General features: G+C 37.6%; 1 protein-coding gene across 1 annotated transcript in view; it reads right to left on the reverse strand.

Annotated features, from left to right (window-relative positions):
• Nucleotides 1-18,626, reverse strand: part of LOC123995754 (runt-related transcription factor 2-like) — a 231,598-nt gene that overhangs the window by 96,646 nt on the left and 116,326 nt on the right. Inside the window, exon 2 of the mRNA XM_046299428.1 lies at nt 45-307. Coding sequence (XP_046155384.1) covers nt 45-307 — 263 coding nt within the window. The remainder of the gene's footprint in view (nt 1-44; nt 308-18,626) is intronic.

Raw genomic sequence — 18,626 nt, forward strand, 5'->3', positions numbered from 1 at the left:
TGTATAAGGAGAGTGTATAAAGTTATATTGATAATGTAATTTACCTTGAAGGCGACAGGCAGCGTCTTGTTGCAGCGCCAGTGAGACGGTAAAACCGAGCAGAGGAAGTTTGGGCTGTCAGTCCGGACCAGTTCCGCCGGGTGGTCCGCTATGATCTCCGCCATGCTCCGGTTCTCCTGCAGGCGCAGCCTTGGCACCGTGTTGTCTTGCTGCCCGGTCCCGGTCGGCGTGTTGAGCTCGTTCATCTTGGCCGGGACCGGCTGGAGGCTACCGGACGGCGGGCTAAACCTCCGCGTGGCGCTGGGATCTACGGGAATGCGCATTACAACAGACTAGGTTACAGCACAGCCTCTAGATACTGGAAAGAGTCAAGACCACACGCCAGTTCTCCTCTCCTCTCCTCCTTAGCGACTCAGCCAGTCTGTCTGTCTGCTCGACGCAGTTGAGAAACTTCAGCTCTCGGGACAACGGAAAATGGGACTCGCTAAATGTCTCTCCACTGCAGAGTTCCCTGGGCGCTTCGGTGCCTCAAAATAAAACCGTCTCCAGCTACAAAACCACATCTGAACGGGCGAGTTTGATTTTTTTTAGGACATATTCATTGTTAAGTCCGCGTCAAAACACCAGACCGATTTCATCATGTGTGAATTTAATTAAGTCTGATATAAAAAAATCAAATAATCTATAATTAACCTACTAAAAGAAACAAAACACAGAACTCTCCCTTCAGTAGTCAGCGGCTCCAGGTGCGTCTGCGGGTCTTTGTGCCAAATTGAAAAAGCCCTCGAGCCTGCGGGCGATTACATGTACAGAACACGTTCAAAGGCACGAGAATAAACGTGCGAAAACGGCTTTGAACAATCTTCTACAATGTTGTTTATTGCCAGTAGTATATATATCTCAACAAAATGTACATCAGCCAAATGTATTCCCAACCTAGCCCATGTAACACAATCTTTAATGCATTAATGTAGCCTATATGACAGGGTTAAACGGTGGTTGAATTAGATACAAGCTGTGAGTCGGTGAGATAAAGGGGAAAGTCGTGTTTAGGTTTATAGTAGCTATGATACTGTGCTGCGGAAAGGAGGCCGGGCTTCCCGGTGCCTCTTGCTGACGGTTTGTGGTTTATATAGGGTATCTATCCGGTGCCCGGCGCTTAACGTGCTGATGACACACCACGTGGTGCCTCCGGGACCTATTGGTGCCCTTCACCATCTACCAATGACCAATATGTTACCGGTTAGGTTACTAATGCTACAGAGGACATGCCGCTCTGATGACGGGGTTAATATTAAATACATATTATAGCCTACACGTGTAACCAGTTTAACAGTTTTATGAATATCGTTGTATGATTAAAAGCGTCATATAACAGTGCCTACAAGCAGGAAACCCCCAATAGAGGCACTACATGCTCTAAATAAATACCTACCGAGATGCCATCCATCCGCCATACAGGCCAGGACTTTTTAACTTTACAAATGAACATTGTGGCAGGGGAGGGGAGGGTGGGGGAGGGGAGGGGAGGGGAGGGAGGGGAGGGGAGAGGGAGGAGGGATGGAGGGAGGGAGGGAGGGAGGGAGGGGAGGGAGGGAGGGAGGGAGGGAGGGGGAGGGGAGGGAGGGGAGGGGAGGGGAGGGGGGGGAGGGGAGGGGAGGGAGGGGAGGGGAGGGAGGGAGGGAGGGGAGGGGAGGGGAGGGAGGGAGGAGGGGAGGGAGGGAGGGGAGGGGGAGGGAGGGAGGGGGGAGGGGAGGGGAGGGAGGGAGGGAGGGAGGGAGGGAGGGAGGGAGGGGAGGGAGGGAGGGAGGGAGGGAGGGAGGGAGGGAGGGAGGGAGGGAGGGAGGGAGGGAGGGAGGGAGGGAGGGAGGGAGGGAGGGGGGGGAGGGGAGGGGAGGGAGGGGGGTGGGAGGTGAGGGGGGAGGGGGGGGGGGAGGGGGAGTCAGGTAGGAAACAGACAGACAGCTGGGGAGTCAGGTAGGAAACAGACAGACAGACAGACAGCTGGGAAGTCAGGTAGGAAACAGACAGACAGACAGCTGGGGAGTCAGGTAGGAAACAGACAGACAGACAGCTGGGAAGTCAGGTAGGAAACAGACAGACAGCTGGGGATTCAGGTAGGGAAACAGACAGACAGACAGCTGGGGAGTCAGGTAGGAAACAGACAGACAGACAGACAGCTGGGGAGTCAGGTAGGAAACAGACAGACAGACAGACAGACAGACAGACAGACAGACAGACAGACAGACAGACAGACAGACAGACAGACAGACAGACAGACAGACAGACAGACAGACAGCTGGGGAGTCAGGTAGGAAACAGACAGACAGACAGCTGGGGAGTCAGGTAAGGAAACAGGCAGATAGACAGCTGGGGAGTCAGGTAAGGAAACAGACAGACAGACAGACAGACAGACAGACAGACAGACAGACAGACAGACAGACAGACAGACAGACAGACAGACAGACAGACAGACAGACAGACAGACAGACAGTTAGGGAGTCAGGTATGAGACAGACAGACAGACAGACAGACAGACAGACAGACAGACAGACAGACAGACAGACAGACAGACAGACAGACAGACAGACAGACAGACAGACAGACAGCTGGGGAGTCAGGTAGGAAACAGACAGACAGACAGCTGGGGAGTCAGGTAGGAAACAGACAGACAGCTGGGGAGTCAGGTAGGGGAACAGACAGATAGACAGCTGGGGAGTCAGGTAGGAAACAGACAGACAGACAGACAGCTGGGGAGTCAGGTAGGAAACAGACAGACAGCTGGGGAGTCAGGTAGGGGAACAGACAGATAGACAGCTGGGGAGTCAGGTAGGAAACAGACAGACAGACAGCTGGGGAGTCATGTAGGAAACAGACAGACAGACAGCTGGGGAGTCAGGTAGGAAACAGACAGACAGACAGACAGTTGGGGAGTCAGGTAGGAAACAGACAGACAGACAGCTGGGGAGTCAGGTAGGAAAACAGACAGACAGACAGCTGGGGAGTCAGGTAGGAAACAGACAGGCAGACAGCTGGGGAGTCAGGTAGGAAACAGACAGGCAGACAGCTGGGGAGTCAGGTAGGAGACAGACAGACAGCTGGGGAGTCAGGTAGGAAACAGTCAGACAGTCAGCTGGGGAGTCAGGTAGGAAACAGACAGATAGACAGCTGGGGAGTCAGGTAGGAAACAGACAGATAGACAGCTGGGGAGTCAGGTAGGAAACACAGACAGACAGACAGACAGACAGACAGACAGACAGACAGACAGACAGACAGACAGACAGACAGACAGCTGGGGAGTCAGGTTGGAAACAGACAGACAGACAGACAGCTGGGGAGTCAGGTAGGAAACAGACAGACAGCTGGGGAGTCAGGTAGGAAACAGACAGACAGACAGACAGACAGACAGACAGACAGACAGACAGACAGTTAGGGAGTCAGGTAAGGAAACAGACAGATAGACAGCTGGGGAGTCAGGTAGGAAACAGACAGACAGACAGAGGGCTGGGGAGTCAGGTAGGAAACAGACAGACAGCTGGGGAGTCAGGTAGGGGAACAGACAGATAGACAGCTGGGGAGTCAGGTAGGAAAACAGACAGACAGACAGACAGCTGGGGAGTCAGGTAGGAAACAGACAGACAGCTGGGGAGTCAGGTAGGGGAACAGACAGATAGACAGCTGGGGAGTCAGGTAGGAAACAGACAGATAGACAGCTGGGGAGTCATGTAGGAGACAGACAGACAGCTGGGGAGTCAGGTAGGAAACAGACAGACAGACAGCTGGGGAGTCATGTAGGAAACAGACAGACAGACAGCTGGGGAGTCAGGTAGGAAACAGACAGATAGACAGACAGACAGCTGGGGAGTCCGGTAAGGAAACAGACAGACAGACAGCTGGGGAGTCAGGTAGGAAACAGACAGACAGACAGCTGGGGAGTCAGGTAGGAAACAGACAGACAGACAGACAGCTGGGGAGTCAGGTAGGACACAGACAGATAGACAGCTGGGGAGTCAGGTAGGAAACAGACAGACAGACAGACAGACAGACAGACAGACAGACAGACAGCTGGGCAGTCAGGTAGGAAACAGACAGACAGACAGCTGGGGAGTCAGGTAGGAAACAGACAGACAGACAGCTGGGGAGTCAGGTAGGAAACAGACAGGCAGACAGCTGGGGAGTCAGGTAGGAAACAGACAGACAGACAGCTGGGGAGTCAGGTAGAAAACAGACAGATAGACAGACAGACAGCTGGGGAGTCCGGTAAGGAAACAGACAGACAGACAGCTGGGGAGTCAGGTAGGAAACAGACAGGCAGACAGCTGGGAAGTCAGGTAGGAAACAGACAGATAGACAGCTGGGGAGTCAGGTAGGAAAACAGACAGATAGACAGACAGCTGGGGAGTCGGGTAGGAAACAGACAGACAGACAGCTGGGGAGTCGTGTAGGGAACAGACAGACAGACAGCTGGGGAGTCAGGTAGGAAAACAGACAGATAGACAGACAGCTGGGGAGTCAGGTAGGAAAAGTCAGGTAGGAAAACAGACAGATAGACAGACAGCTGGGGAGTCATTAGAGTCAATTGAGGGGACTAGCCTGTGTTTCATGAAGTCATTAGAGGACTTTCTGACTGAGTTAGTGGTATGTTTTTGAGGACCTCTCTTTCGGCCGCTGCTGATAACAACTGCATGTAGATTTGTTCTTCTACATCATAATACTTATATTTCTGCAAAGCATTTTGTCTTTTGGCAGATCAACTCATGTTGATTTCTGAAGATAAACTCATTTTGTTCTCCATTTTGTTCTCCTTTTGTCTTCGTCTTTGGAACCAGTAAATCAGGTGGTTAAGGAGTTGGATCTGTGGCCGAAAGGTGGCTGGTTCGAAATCCCGCGCTGGGGGAGGGGGGTGGGGGGAGCAGGCGGAATTGACATTCCCTTACCGACAGGCCCTTGAGCAAGGCCCTTACAGCAAGGCCCTTATAACCCTGGGGGGTTATAAAGCTTGAACCTGTGTTTGCCTCAGCTGTATGTATGAGGTCTACTGTATGAGGTCTACTGTTTGGGGGTGTTGTGACCGGAGCAAAACACACATTTCTGTTGGTTACTGTAACTAATGGACAAAGTATATTGTAGTGTAGTGTAGTGTAGTATAGTATATTGTAGTGTAGGGTATTGTATTGTAGTGTAGTGTAGTATATTGTAGTGTAGGGTATTGTGTTGTAGTGTAGTGTAGTATATTGTATATTGTATTGTAGTGTGGTATATTTGTAGTGTAGTGTAGTATATTGTAGTGTAGTGTAGTGTAGTGTAGTATTGTATATGGTGTAGTGTAGTATATTGTAGTGTAGTGTAGTATATGTAGTGTAGTGTAGTGTAGTATATTGTAGTGTAGGGTATTGTATTGTAGTGTAGTGTAGTATATTGTAGTGTAGGGTATTTTGTAGTGTAGTGTAGTATATTGTAGTGTAGTGTAGTATATATTGTAGTGTAGTGTATATTGTAGTGTAGTATATATTGTAGTGTAGTATATTGTAGTGTGTGTAGTGTAGTGTAGTAGTGTAGTATATTGTAGTGTGAAAAGTGTAGTGTAGTATATTGTAGTGTAGTGTAGAATATTGTAGTGTAGTATATTGTAGTGTAGTATATTGTAGTGTAGTATATTGTAGTGTGTTATGTTGTAGTGTAGTGTAGTATATTGTAGTGTAGTATATTGTAGTGTAGTGTAGTATATTGTAGTGTAGTATATTGTAGTGTAGTATGATAACAGTATATTATTGTAGTGTAGTGTAGTGTATATATTGTGTAGTATATTGTAGTGTAGTGTAGTATATTGTAGTGTAGTGTAGTATATTGTAGTATATTGTGTAGTGTAGTAGTAGTATATTGTAGTGTAGTATATTGTATTGTGTTGTAGTGTAGTATATTGTAGTGTATATTGTTGTAGTGTAGTATATTGTAGTGTAGTATATTGTATTGTGTTGTAGTATATTGTAGTGTAGTGTAGTATTGTAGTGTAGTATATATGTAGTGTAGTATAGTTATTGTAGTGTAGTATATTGTAGTGTAGTATATTGTAGTGTAGTAGTAGTAGTATTGTATTGTAGTGTATATATTGTAGTGTAGTGTAGTAGTAGTATATTGTAGTGTAGTGTAGTATATTGTAGTGTAGTGTAGTGTAGTATTGTAGTGTAGTAGTATATTGTAGTGTAGTGTAGTATATTGTAGTGTAGTGTATTGTATATTGTAGTGTAGTGTAGTATATTAGTGTAGTGTAGTGTAGTATTGTAGTGTAGTGTAGTATATTGTAGTGTAGTGTAGTATATTGTAGTGTAGGGTATTGTAGTGTAGTGTAGTATATTGTAGTGTAGTGTAGTATATTGTAGTGTAGTATATTGTAGTGTAGTGTATTGTAGTGTAGTGTAGTATATTGTAGTGTAGTATATTGTAGTGTAGTATATTGTAGTGTAGTATGTATGTAGTGTAGTAGTGTAGTGTAGTATATTGTAGTGTAGTGTAGTATATTGTAGTGTAGTGTATATTGTAGTAGTATATTGTAGTGTAGTATATTGTAGTGTAGTATATTGTAGTGTAGTATATTGTAGTGTAGTGTAGTATATTGTAGTGTAGTATATTGTAGTGTAGGGTATTGTAGTGTAGTGTAGTATATTGTAGTGTAGTGTAGTGTAGTATATTGTAGTGTAGTGTAGTATATTGTAGTGTAGTATATTGTAGTGTAGTATATTGGTAGTGTAGTGTAGTATATTGTAGTGTAGTGTAGTATATTGTAGTGTAGTATATTGTAGTGTAGTATATTGTAGTGTAGTATATTGTAGTGTAGTGTAGTATATTGTAGTGTAGTGTATATTGTAGTGTAGTATTGTAGTAGTGTAGTATATTGTAGTGTAGTATATTGTAGTGTAGTATATTGTAGTGTAGTGTAGTATATTGTAGTGTAGTGTAGTATATTGTAGTGTAGTGTAGTATATTGTAGTGTAGTGTAGTATATTGTAGTGTAGTGTAGTGTAGTATAGTGTAGTATATTGTAGTGTAGTATATTGTAGTGTAGTAGTGTAGTGTAGTATATTGTAGTGTAGTGTAGTATATATTGTAGTGTAGTATATTGTAGTGTAGTGGTATTTGTAGTGTAGTGTAGTATATTGTAGTGTAGTGTAGTATATTGTATATTGTAGTGTAGGGTATGTAGTGTAGTGTAGTGTAGTATATTGTAGTGTAGTGTAGTATATTGTGTAGTGTAGTAGTATTAGTAGTATTGTAGTGTAGTATATTGTAGTGTAGTATATTGTAGTGTAGTGTAGTATATTGTAGTGTAGTGTAGTGTAGTATATTGTAGTGTAGTGTAGTGTAGTATATTGTAGTGTAGTGTAGTATATTGTAGTGTAGTATATTGTAGTGTAGTATATTGTAGTGTAGTATATTGTAGTGTAGTGTAGTATATTGTAGTGTAGTATATTGTAGTGTAGTGTAGTATATTGTAGTGTAGTATATTGTAGTGTAGTATATTGTAGTGTAGTATATTGTAGTGTAGTATATTGTAGTGTAGTATATTGTATTGTAGTGTAGTATATTGTAGTGTAGTGTAGTATATTGTAGTAGTATATTGTAGTGTAGTATATTGTAGTGTAGTATATTGTAGTGTAGTATATATTGTAGTGTGTAGTGTAGTATATTGTATTGTAGTGTAGTAGTATATTGTAGTGTAGTGTAGTATATTGTAGTGTAGTATATTGTAGTATTGTAGTGTAGTATATTGTAGTGTAGTATATTGTAGTGTAGTGTAGTATATTGTAGTAGTATATGTATTGTAGTGTAGTGTAGTATATTGTATGTAGTGTAGTGTAGTATATTGTAGTGTAGTATAGTAGTATATTGTAGTGTAGTATAGTATATTGTAGTGTAGTATATTGTATTGTAGTATATTGTAGTGTAGTGTAGTATATTTGTAGTGTAGTATATTGTAGTGTAGTATATTATATTGTATGTAGTGTAGTATATTGTAGTGTAGTATATTGTATGTAGTGTAGTGTAGTATATTGTATGTATGTGTATATTGTAGTAGTATATTAGTGTAGTAGTGTAGTGTAGTATATTGTAGTGTAGTGTAGTGTAGTGTATATTGTATGTAGTATATTGTGTGTAGTGTAGTATATTGTAGTGTAGTATATTGTAGTATATTGTAGTGTAGTGTAGTATATTGTAGTATGTAGTGTATATGTAGTGTGTAGTATATTGTATATTGTAGTGTAGTGTAGTATATTGTAGTGTAGTGTAGTGTAGTATTGTAGTGTAGTGTAGTATATTGTAGTGTAGTATATGTAGTGTAGTATATATGTAGTGTAGTGTAGTATATTGTAGTGTAGTAGTATATTGTAGTGTAGGGTATATGTAGTGTAGTGTAGTATATTGTAGTGTAGTAGTGTAGTATATTATTGTAGTGTAGTATATTGTAGTGTAGTATATATGTGTAGTGTAGTATATTGTAGTGTAGTATATTGTAGTGTAGTATATTGTGTAGTGTATATATTGTAGTGTAGTATATTTGTAGTGTAGTGTAGTATATTGTAGTGTAGTGTATATTGTAGTAGTATATTGTAGTGTAGTATATTGTAGTGTAGTATATTGTAGTGTAGTGTAGTATATTGTAGTGTAGTATATTGTATTGTAGTGTAGTGTAGTATATTGTATTGTAGTGTAGTGTAGTATATTGTATTGTAGTGTAGTATAGTATATTGTAGTGTAGTATATTGTATTGTAGTGTAGTGTAGTATATTGTAGTGTAGTGTAGTGTAGTATATTGTATTGTAGTGTAGTGTAGTATATTGTAGTGTAGTGTAGTGTAGTATATTGTAGTGTAGTGTAGTATATTGTAGTGTAGTGTAGTATTTGTATTGTAGTGTAGTGTAGTATATTGTAGTGTAGTGTAGTGTAGTATATTGTAGTGTAGTGTAGTATATTGTAGTGTAGTATATTGTAGTGTAGTGTATTGTAGTGTAGTGTAGTATATTGTAGTGTAGTGTAGTATATTGTAGTGTAGTGTAGTATATTGTAGTGTAGTGTAGTGTAGTATATTGTAGTGTAGTGTAGTATATTGTAGTGTAGTATATTGTAGTAGTATATATTGTAGTGTAGTAGTATATTGTATGTAGTATATTGTAGTGTAGTATATTGTAGTGTAGTGTATATTGTGTGTAGTATATTGTAGTGTAGTATATTGTAGTGTAGTGTAGTATATTGTAGTGTAGTAGTAGTATATTGTAGTGTAGTATATTGTAGTGTAGTATATTGTAGTGTAGTATATTGTAGTGTAGTATATTGTAGTGTAGTGTATTGTAGTGTAGTGTAGTATATTGTAGTGTAGTGTAGTATATTGTAGTGTAGTATATTGTAGTGTAGTATATTGTAGTGTAGTATATTGTAGTGTAGTATATTGTAGTGTAGTGTAGTATATTGTAGTGTAGTATATTGTAGTGTAGTATATTGTAGTGTAGTATATTGTAGTGTAGTATATGTAGTGTAGTGTAGTATATATTGTAGTGTGTAGTAGTATTTGTAGTGTAGTGTAGTATATTGTAGTGTAGTGTAGTATATTGTAGTGTAGTGTAGTGTAGTGTAGTATATTGTAGTGTAGTATATATATTGTAGTATATTGTAGTGTAGTGTAGTAGTGTATTGTGTAGTGTAGTGTATATTGTAGTGTAGTATATTGTGTGTAGTATATTGTATAGTATATTGTAGTGTAGTATATTGTATGTGTGTAGTATATTGTAGTGTAGTATATTATTGTATTGTAGTGTAGTGTAGTATATTGTAGTGTAGTATAGTATATTGTAGTGTAGTATATTGTATGTAGTAGTGTAGTGTAGTATATATGTAGTGTAGTGTAGTGTAGTATATTGTATTGTAGTGTAGTGTAGTATATTGTATTGTAGTGTAGTATAGTAGTGTAGTGTGTATATTGTGTAGTATATTGTATTGTAGTGTAGTGTAGTATATTGTAGTGTAGTGTAGTGTAGTGTATTAGTATATTGTATTGTAGTGTAGTGTATATATTGTAGTGTAGTATATTGTAGTAGTGTAGTAGTGTAGTGTAGTATATTGTGTAGTATAGTGTAGTATATTGTAGTGTAGTGTAGTATATTGTAGTGTAGTGTAGTATATTGTAGTGTAGTATATTGTAGTGTAGTATATTGTAGTGTGTAGTGTAGTATATTGTAGTATATTGTAGTGTAGTATATTGTAGTGTAGTGTAGTATTGTAGTGTAGTGTAGTAGTATTGTAGTGTAGTGTAGTATATTGTAGTGTAGTATATTGTAGTATATGTAGTGTAGTGTAGTATATTGTAGTGTAGTGTAGTATATTGTAGTATATTGTAGTGTAGTATATTGTAGTGTAGTGTAGTGTAGTGTAGTATGTATTGTAGTATTGTAGTGTAGTGTAGTATATTGTAGTGTAGTGTGTAGTATATTGTAGTGTGTAGTATATTGTAGTGTAGTGTAGTATATTGTAGTGTAGTATATTGTAGTGTAGTATATGTAGTAGTGTAGTGTAGTATATTGTAGTGTAGTATAGTGTAGTATATTGTAGTGTAGTGTAGTATATTATTGTAGTGTAGTATATTGTGTAGTATATTGTAGTGTAGTATATTGTAGTGTAGTATATTGTAGTGTAGTATATTGTAGTGTAGTATAGTATATTGTAGTGTAGTATATTGTAGTGTAGTATATTGTAGTGTAGTGTAGTAGTATATGTAGTAGTGTAGTATATTGTAGTGTAGTATATTATTGTAGTGTAGTGTAGTATATTGTAGTGTAGTATATTGTAGTGTAGTATGTAGTGTAGTGTAGTATATTGTAGTGTAGTGTAGTATATTGTAGTGTAGTGTAGTGTAGTATATTGTATTGTAGTGTAGTGTAGTATATTGTAGTAGTAGTATAGTATATTGTAGTGTAGTATAGTATATTGTAGTGTAGTATATTGTAGTAGTATATTGTAGTGTAGTGTAGTAGTGTAGTATATTGTAGTGTAGTATATTGTAGTGTAGTGGTATATTGTAGTGTAGTGTAGTATATTGTAGTGTATTGTATTGTAGTGTAGTAGTATATTGTATTGTAGTGTAGTATATTGTATTGTAGTGTAGTGTAGTATATTGTAGTGTAGTGTAGTGTAGTATATTGTATTGTAGTAGTGTAGTATATATTGTATTGTAGTAGTGTAGTATATTGTATGTGTAGTGTAGTGTAGTATATTGTAGTATATTGTGTGTAGTGTAGTATATTGTAGTAGTGTAGTGTAGTATATTGTAGTGTAGTGTAGTGTATATTGTAGTGTAGTGTAGTATATTGTAGTGTAGTGTAGTGTAGTGTAGTAGTGTAGTATTGTAGTGTAGTGTAGTATATTGTAGTGTAGTGTAGTATATTGTATTGTAGTGTAGTATATTGTAGTGTAGTATATTGTATGTAGTATATTGTAGTGTAGTGTAGTATATTGTATTGTAGCTTATTGTAGTGTAGTATATTAGTAGTGTAGTATATTGTATTGTAGTGTAGTGTAGTATATTGTAGTGTAGTATATTGTAGTAGTATTGTAGTGTGTAGTATATTGTATATTGTAGTATATTGTAGTGTAGTATAGTGTAGTATATTGTAGTGTAGTGTAGTGTAGTATATTGTAGTGTAGTAGTATAGTGTAGTGTAGTATATTGTAGTGTAGTGTAGTATATTGTAGTGTAGTATATTGTAGTGTAGTATATTGTAGTGTAGTGTAGTATATTGTAGTGTAGTATATTGTAGTGTAGTGTAGTATATTGTAGTGTAGTGTAGTATATTGTAGTGTAGTATATTGTAGTGTAGTATATTGTAGTGTAGTATATTGTAGTGTAGTGTAGTATATTGTAGTGTAGTGTAGTGTAGTATATTGTATTGTATTGTGTAGTATATTGTAGTGTAGTATATTGTAGTGTAGTGTAGTGTAGTATATGTAGTGTAGTATATTGTAGTGTATATTGTAGTGTAGTATATTGTAGTGTAGTGTAGTATATTGTAGTGTAGTATATTGTAGTGTAGTGTAGTATATTGTAGTGTAGTGTAGTATATTGTAGTGTAGTATATTGTAGTGTAGGGTATTGTAGTGTAGTGTAGTATATTGTAGTGTAGTATAGTATATTGTAGTATATAGTATATTAGTAGTGTAGGGTATTGTAGTGTAGTGTAGTATATTGTAGTGTAGTATATTGTAGTGTAGGGTATTGTAGTGTAGTGTAGTATATTGTAGTGTAGTGTAGTGTAGTATATTGTATTGTAGTATATTGTAGTGTAGTGTAGTATATTGTAGTGTAGTGTAGTATATTGTAGTGTAGTGTAGTGTAGTATATTGTATTGTAGTGTAGTAGTATTGTAGTGTAGTGTAGTATATTGTAGTGTAGTATATTGTAGTGTAGGGTATTGTAGTGTAGTGTAGTATATTGTAGTGTAGTGTAGTATATTGTAGTGTAGGGTATTGTAGTGTAGTGTAGTATATTGTAGTGTAGTGTAGTATATTGTAGTGTAGTATATTGTAGTGTAGTATATTGTAGTGTAGTATATTGTAGTGTAGTGTAGTATATTGTAGTGTAGTATAGTGTAGTATAGTGTAGTATATTGTAGTGTAGTATATTGTAGTGTAGTATAGTTGTAGTGTAGTATATTGTAGTGTAGTATATTGTAGTGTAGTATAGTATAGTATGTAGTGTAGTATATTGTAGTGTAGTATATTGTAGTATATTGTGTAGTGTAGATATTGTAGTGTAGTATATTGTAGTGTAGTGTAGTATATAGTGTAGTGTAGTATATTGTAGTGTAGTGTAGTGTAGTATATTGTAGTGTAGTGTATTGTAGTGTAGTATATTGTAGTGTAGTGTAGTATATTGTAGTGTAGTATTGTAGTGTAGTATATTGTAGTGTAGTATAGTATATTGTAGTGTAGTATAGTATATTGTAGTGTAGTATATTGTATTGTAGTGTAGTATATTGTAGTGTAGTATATTGTAGTGTAGTATAGTGTAGTGTAGTATATTGTATTGTAGTGTAGTGTAGTATATTGTATTGTAGTGTAGTATATTGTAGTGTATATATATATTGTGTAGTGTAGTATATTGTAGTATGTGTGTAGTGTAGTATATTGTAGTGTAGTGTAGTATATTGTAGTGTAGTGTAGTATATAGTATGTAGTATATTGTAGTGTAGTGTAGTATATTGTAGTGTAGTGTAGTATAGTGTAGTGTAGTATATTGTATGTAGTATATTGTAGTGTAGTTGTAGTATAGTTGTAGTGTAGTATAGTGTAGTGTAGTATATTGTATATGTAGTGTAGTGTAGTATATTGTATTGTAGTATATTGTAGTGTAGTATATTGTATTGTAGTGTAGTGTAGTATATTGTATGTGTAGTAGTGTAGTATATTGTAGTGTAGTGTAGTATATATATTGTAGTGTAGTATATTGTAGTGTAGTATATTGTAGTGTAGTATATTGTAGTGTAGTGTAGTATATTGTAGTGTAGTATATTGTAGTATATGTAGTGTAGTATATTGTAGTGTAGTGTAGTGTAGTGTAGTGTAGTGTAGTATATTGTAGTATATATTGTAGTTGTAGTATATTGTAGTGTAGTATATTGTAGTGTAGTAGGTATTGTATTAGTGTAGTATATTGTAGTATATTGTATTGTAGTGTAGTATATTGTATTGTGTTGTAGCTTATTGTAGTGTAGTATATTGTAGTGTAGTGTAGTATATTGTAGTGTAGTGTAGTATATTGTAGTGTAGTGTAGTGTAGTATATTGTAGTGTAGTGTAGTATATTGTAGTGTAGTATATTGTAGTGTAGGGTATTGTAGTGTAGTGTAGTATATTGTAGTGTAGTATATTGTAGTGTAGTATATTGTAGTGTAGTATATATTGTAGTGTAGTATATTGTAGTGTAGTGTAGTATATTGTAGTGTAGTGTAGTGTAGTGTAGTATAGTGTGTATTGTATTGTAGTGTAGTATATTGTAGTGTAGTATATTGTAGTGTATTGTATTGTAGTGTAGTGTAGTATATTGTAGTGTAGTGTAGTATATTGTAGTGTAGTATATTGTATATATGTAGTGTAGTGTAGTATTGTAGTGTAGTATATTGTAGTGTAGTATATTGTAGTGTAGTATATTGTAGTGTAGTATATTGTAGTGTAGTGTAGTATATTGTAGTGTAGTGTAGTATATTGTAGTGTAGTATATTGTAGTGTAGTATAGTATATTGTAGTGTAGTATATTGTAGTGTAGTATATTGTAGTGTAGTATATTGTAGTGTAGTATATTGTAGTGTAGTGTAGTGTAGTATGTAGTGTAGTGTAGTATATTAGTAGTGTAGTATATTGTAGTAGTGTAGTATATTGTAGTGTAGTGTAGTATATAGTATATTGTAGTGTAGTATATTGTAGTGTAGGGTATTTGTAGTGTAGTGTAGTATATTGTAGTGTAGTATATTGTAGTATATTGTAGTGTAGTATATTGTAGTGTAGTGGTATTGTAGTGTAGTATATTGTAGTATAGTGTTATATTGTAGTGTAGTGTAGTATATGTAGTGTAGTGTAGTATATTGTAGTGTAGTATATTGTAGTGTAGTGTAGTATATTGTAGTGTAGTGTAGTAGTATATTGTAGTGTAGTATATTGTAGTGTAGTATATTGTAGTGTAGTATATTGTAGTGTAGTATATTGTAGTGTAGTATATTGTAGTGTAGTATATGTATTGTAGTGTGTGTAGTAGTAGTATATTGTAGTGTAGTGTAGTATATTGTAGTGTAGTATATTGTATTGTAGTGTAGTGTAGTATATTGTAGTGTAGTGTAGTATATTGTAGTGTAGTATATTGTAGTGTAGGGTATTGTAGTGTAGTGTAGTATATTGTAGTGTAGTGTAGTATATTGTAGTGTAGGGTATTGTAGTGTAGTGTAGTATATTGTAGTGTAGTGTAGTGTAGTATATTGTAGTGTAGTATATTGTAGTGTAGTGTAGTATATTGTAGTGTAGTATATTGTAGTGTAGGGTATATTGTAGTGTAGTGTAGTATATTGTAGTGTAGTATATTGTAGTGTAGGGTATTGTAGTGTAGTGTAGTATATTGTAGTGTAGTGTAGTATATTGTAGTGTAGTATATTGTATTGTAGTGTAGTGTAGTATATTGTAGTGTAGTGTAGTATATTGTAGTGTAGTATATTGTAGTGTAGGGTATTGTATTGTGTTGTAGTGTAGTATATTGTAGTATAGGGTATTGTAGTGTAGTATATTGTAGTGTAGTATATTGTAGTGTAGTATATTGTAGTGTAGTATATTGTGTTGTAGCTTATTGTATTGTAGTGTAGTGTAGAGTAGTGTAGGGTATTGTATTGTAAAGAAGTCAGCCAGACTTGACATGGGCCATCAATCAAACAAAGAGATGCCTCCCTGACCACCAGTGCATATTTCAAAACTACACCGAACAGAAATATAAACAGAGCATGTAAAGTGTTGGTCCCATGTTTCCTGAGCTGAAATAGAAGATCCCATAAATGTTTCATATGCACAAAAAGCTGATTTCTCTGTTTACATCCCTGTCAGTGAGCATTTCTCCTTTGCCAAAATAGTCCATCCATTTGACAAGTGTGACATATCAAGAAGCTGATTAAACAACGTGCTCATTACACAGGTGCACCTTGTGCTGGGGACAATAAAAGGCCACTCTCTAAAATGTGGAGTTTTGTCACAAAACACAATGCCACAGATTTCTCAAGGTTTGAGGGAGCGTGAAATTGGAATGCTGACTGCAGGAATGTCCACCAGAACTGTTGTCAGAGCATTTCAAGTTCATTTCTCTACCATAAGCCGCCTCCAAAAGTTGTTTTAGAGAATTTGGCAGCCGGCCTCAGAGACCACGCGTAACCACTCCAGCACAGGACCTCCACAGCCGGCTTCTTCAGCTGCGTGATCGTCTGATACCAGCCACCCAGACAGCTGATGAAAGCGAGGAGTATTTCTGTCTGTAATAAAGCCCTGTTGTGGGGTATTCTGATTGGCTGTGGGTGGGCCCATGCCCTCCCGAGCCAACCTATGGCTGGGCCTGGCTGCCCTTCATGTGAAATCCATAGATTAGGGCCTAATTTATTTATTTCAATTGACTGATTTCCTTATATGAACTGTAACTCAGTAAAATCATTGAAACTTCCATTTACAGTCTTCTTCAGTTAGAACATAATGACATTATATAATTTAAAAAAAAACACGTTGCTATTCTTTTGTCCATTTTCATTAAATTATATTCTTACCTCAAAATATTCATATTTATTAATAGTAGTAGGATTAATTCCTAAATTGCCCAAGCAGGGTTCAATATGGAACTGGTTTGATTCAGTGAATAATAACCTCTAGGGTTCTGATCAAAGAGTTCTATATAGAACCTTTAGGGGTTCCATGTACGAAGCAAGCAATGAAATCCTTATGGTTCTTTAAGGAACCTTTTTTTTCCCCTAAGAGTGTAGGCTACCGTCAGGCTGGAGGAAGGACGCTCAAACAAACGGGAATAAAGGGTTTTCAGAATTTAATACATTCACATTGTAAAGATAACTTGACAAATTAATGAGTCTACATTTTGAATCGCTAATTTTGCTAGTTAATTAACACAATCGATGAAGACAACAAAGGGAAAAAATTAGCACCAACACATTTACACCCCTTTACGCATTATGCTGAATAATAATTACATTGCAGCAGACTATAGAGAACCGTTGCCAAATTTAGACATTTATTGTCACTTATACCATGGCATTGTTGAATACTTGTTTCTGATTGGCTTGAAGGGCATTCTAAAGTGTGCATTATTTCCTTATAATGCACGGTATATCAGCACGGTAGAATTCAATGGCTTCAGTTTTTACATGTTCTACGTTTTGAGCTGCTTTTGAAAGCAGAAGTTGAATCGAAAACATTATTGGCGTTGTTGAACTAGATTTTCATAATAGCAAGCAAAAAGGACTGACGGTTTGGTTAACTAAACTAGCAGGTCTGTTTGTTTGGTTACCACGACAACTACTGTAGCTAGTATAATTTCTAGTATAATTGTATAATTTCTAGTATAATTGCTAGTATAATTCGTATAATTGCTGGGTGGTGAACACGACGTGTTAGATTATAGCCAGGGTATAAAAGGGAGAATAAACTTGGGGCTCGAATGCAACTTCCACGTTGTTCATTGTGTTCCACTGAACGCGTAGCCCCTCGTTTATTTCCCCTTACTTAAAAAGGCAAATCCTGTAATTTTATCCTGTAAAGGGAATTTTATTTGAATGGGAAAGTGAAATTGGAACATTGAAAGGGTTTTCAGAATTTAATATTTAATACATTCACATTGTAAAGATAACTTGATGGAAACATCAGTTCGCTCTCTCATGCCACGTCATTGTTCCTACGTTAAACTTCTTAATTAAACAATGTATTTTTTTCTTCACAATACAGACGTTTGTAACATGGTCTGAGACGGGATATATGACTGTTGGAATTAATAGGCACACTTTGCCTCCGTAGACACGTCATGCACTTCTGTGGTGAGCAAACGGCCAAGTGACCTCTCCTTTACACGCGCACGCGCACGCGCACACACACACACACACACACATACACACATACACACACACACACACACACACACACACACACACACACTACTGTTTCTACTTAGTCTCAAGTCTAAGACGGGATGGAGTGCTGATTGGCCCAGCCCCGTGCTGATTGGCCCAGCCCCGTGCTGATTGGCCATGGTGGCCTGTTGTGTTTTTCACGTTAACATGGCATTTTGTCTCAATGTGTTTTCCCACAGATGACAGCACAGGAAACTAACAGATATATTTAAATCGGTTGACGCCGGACAAAACTTCTGAGGAAACTTCTGAGGGCATAACTGTACTATTATTACCATGAGAATAAGACTGTTTCATGAATCATTTTAAACTCTTTTTCCAGAATGTTTAGAAACTCTGTCCGAGACTTTGATGTTCTAAGTGTTTCAAAAGAAGGTAATTCATAACGTATCTAGGTGTGAGGACAGGATGGCAAATGTCTCAATATTCCCTGCCACCCTTTCTCTAGTGTAGAGGGCATCTCTACCCTCTCTACACCCTCTCTACTGTAGAGGGCATCTCTACCCTCTCTACGCCCTCTCTACTGTAGAGGGCATCTCTACCCTCTCTACGCCCTCTCTACTGTAGAGGGCATCTCTACCCTCTCTACACCCTCTCTACTGTAGAGGGCATCTCTACCCTCTCTACACCCTCTCTACTGTAGAGGGCATCTCTACCCTCTCTACGCCCTCTCTACTGTAGAGGGCATCTCTACCCTCTCTACACCCTCTCTACTGTAGAGGGCATCTCTACCCTCTCTACGCCCTCTCTACTGTAGAGGGCATCTCTACCCTCTCTACACCCTCTCTACTGTAGAGGGCATCTCTACCCTCTCTACACCCTCTCTACTGTAGAGGGCATCTCTACCCTCTCTACGCCCTCTCTACTGTAGAGGGCATCTCTACCCTCTCTACGCCCTCTCTACTGTAGAGGGCATCTCTACCCTCTCTAC

The sequence above is a fragment of the Oncorhynchus gorbuscha genome, linkage group LG14 (assembly GCF_021184085.1).
Source record: "Oncorhynchus gorbuscha isolate QuinsamMale2020 ecotype Even-year linkage group LG14, OgorEven_v1.0, whole genome shotgun sequence".
In the NCBI taxonomy this organism is placed as follows: domain Eukaryota; kingdom Metazoa; phylum Chordata; class Actinopteri; order Salmoniformes; family Salmonidae; genus Oncorhynchus; species Oncorhynchus gorbuscha.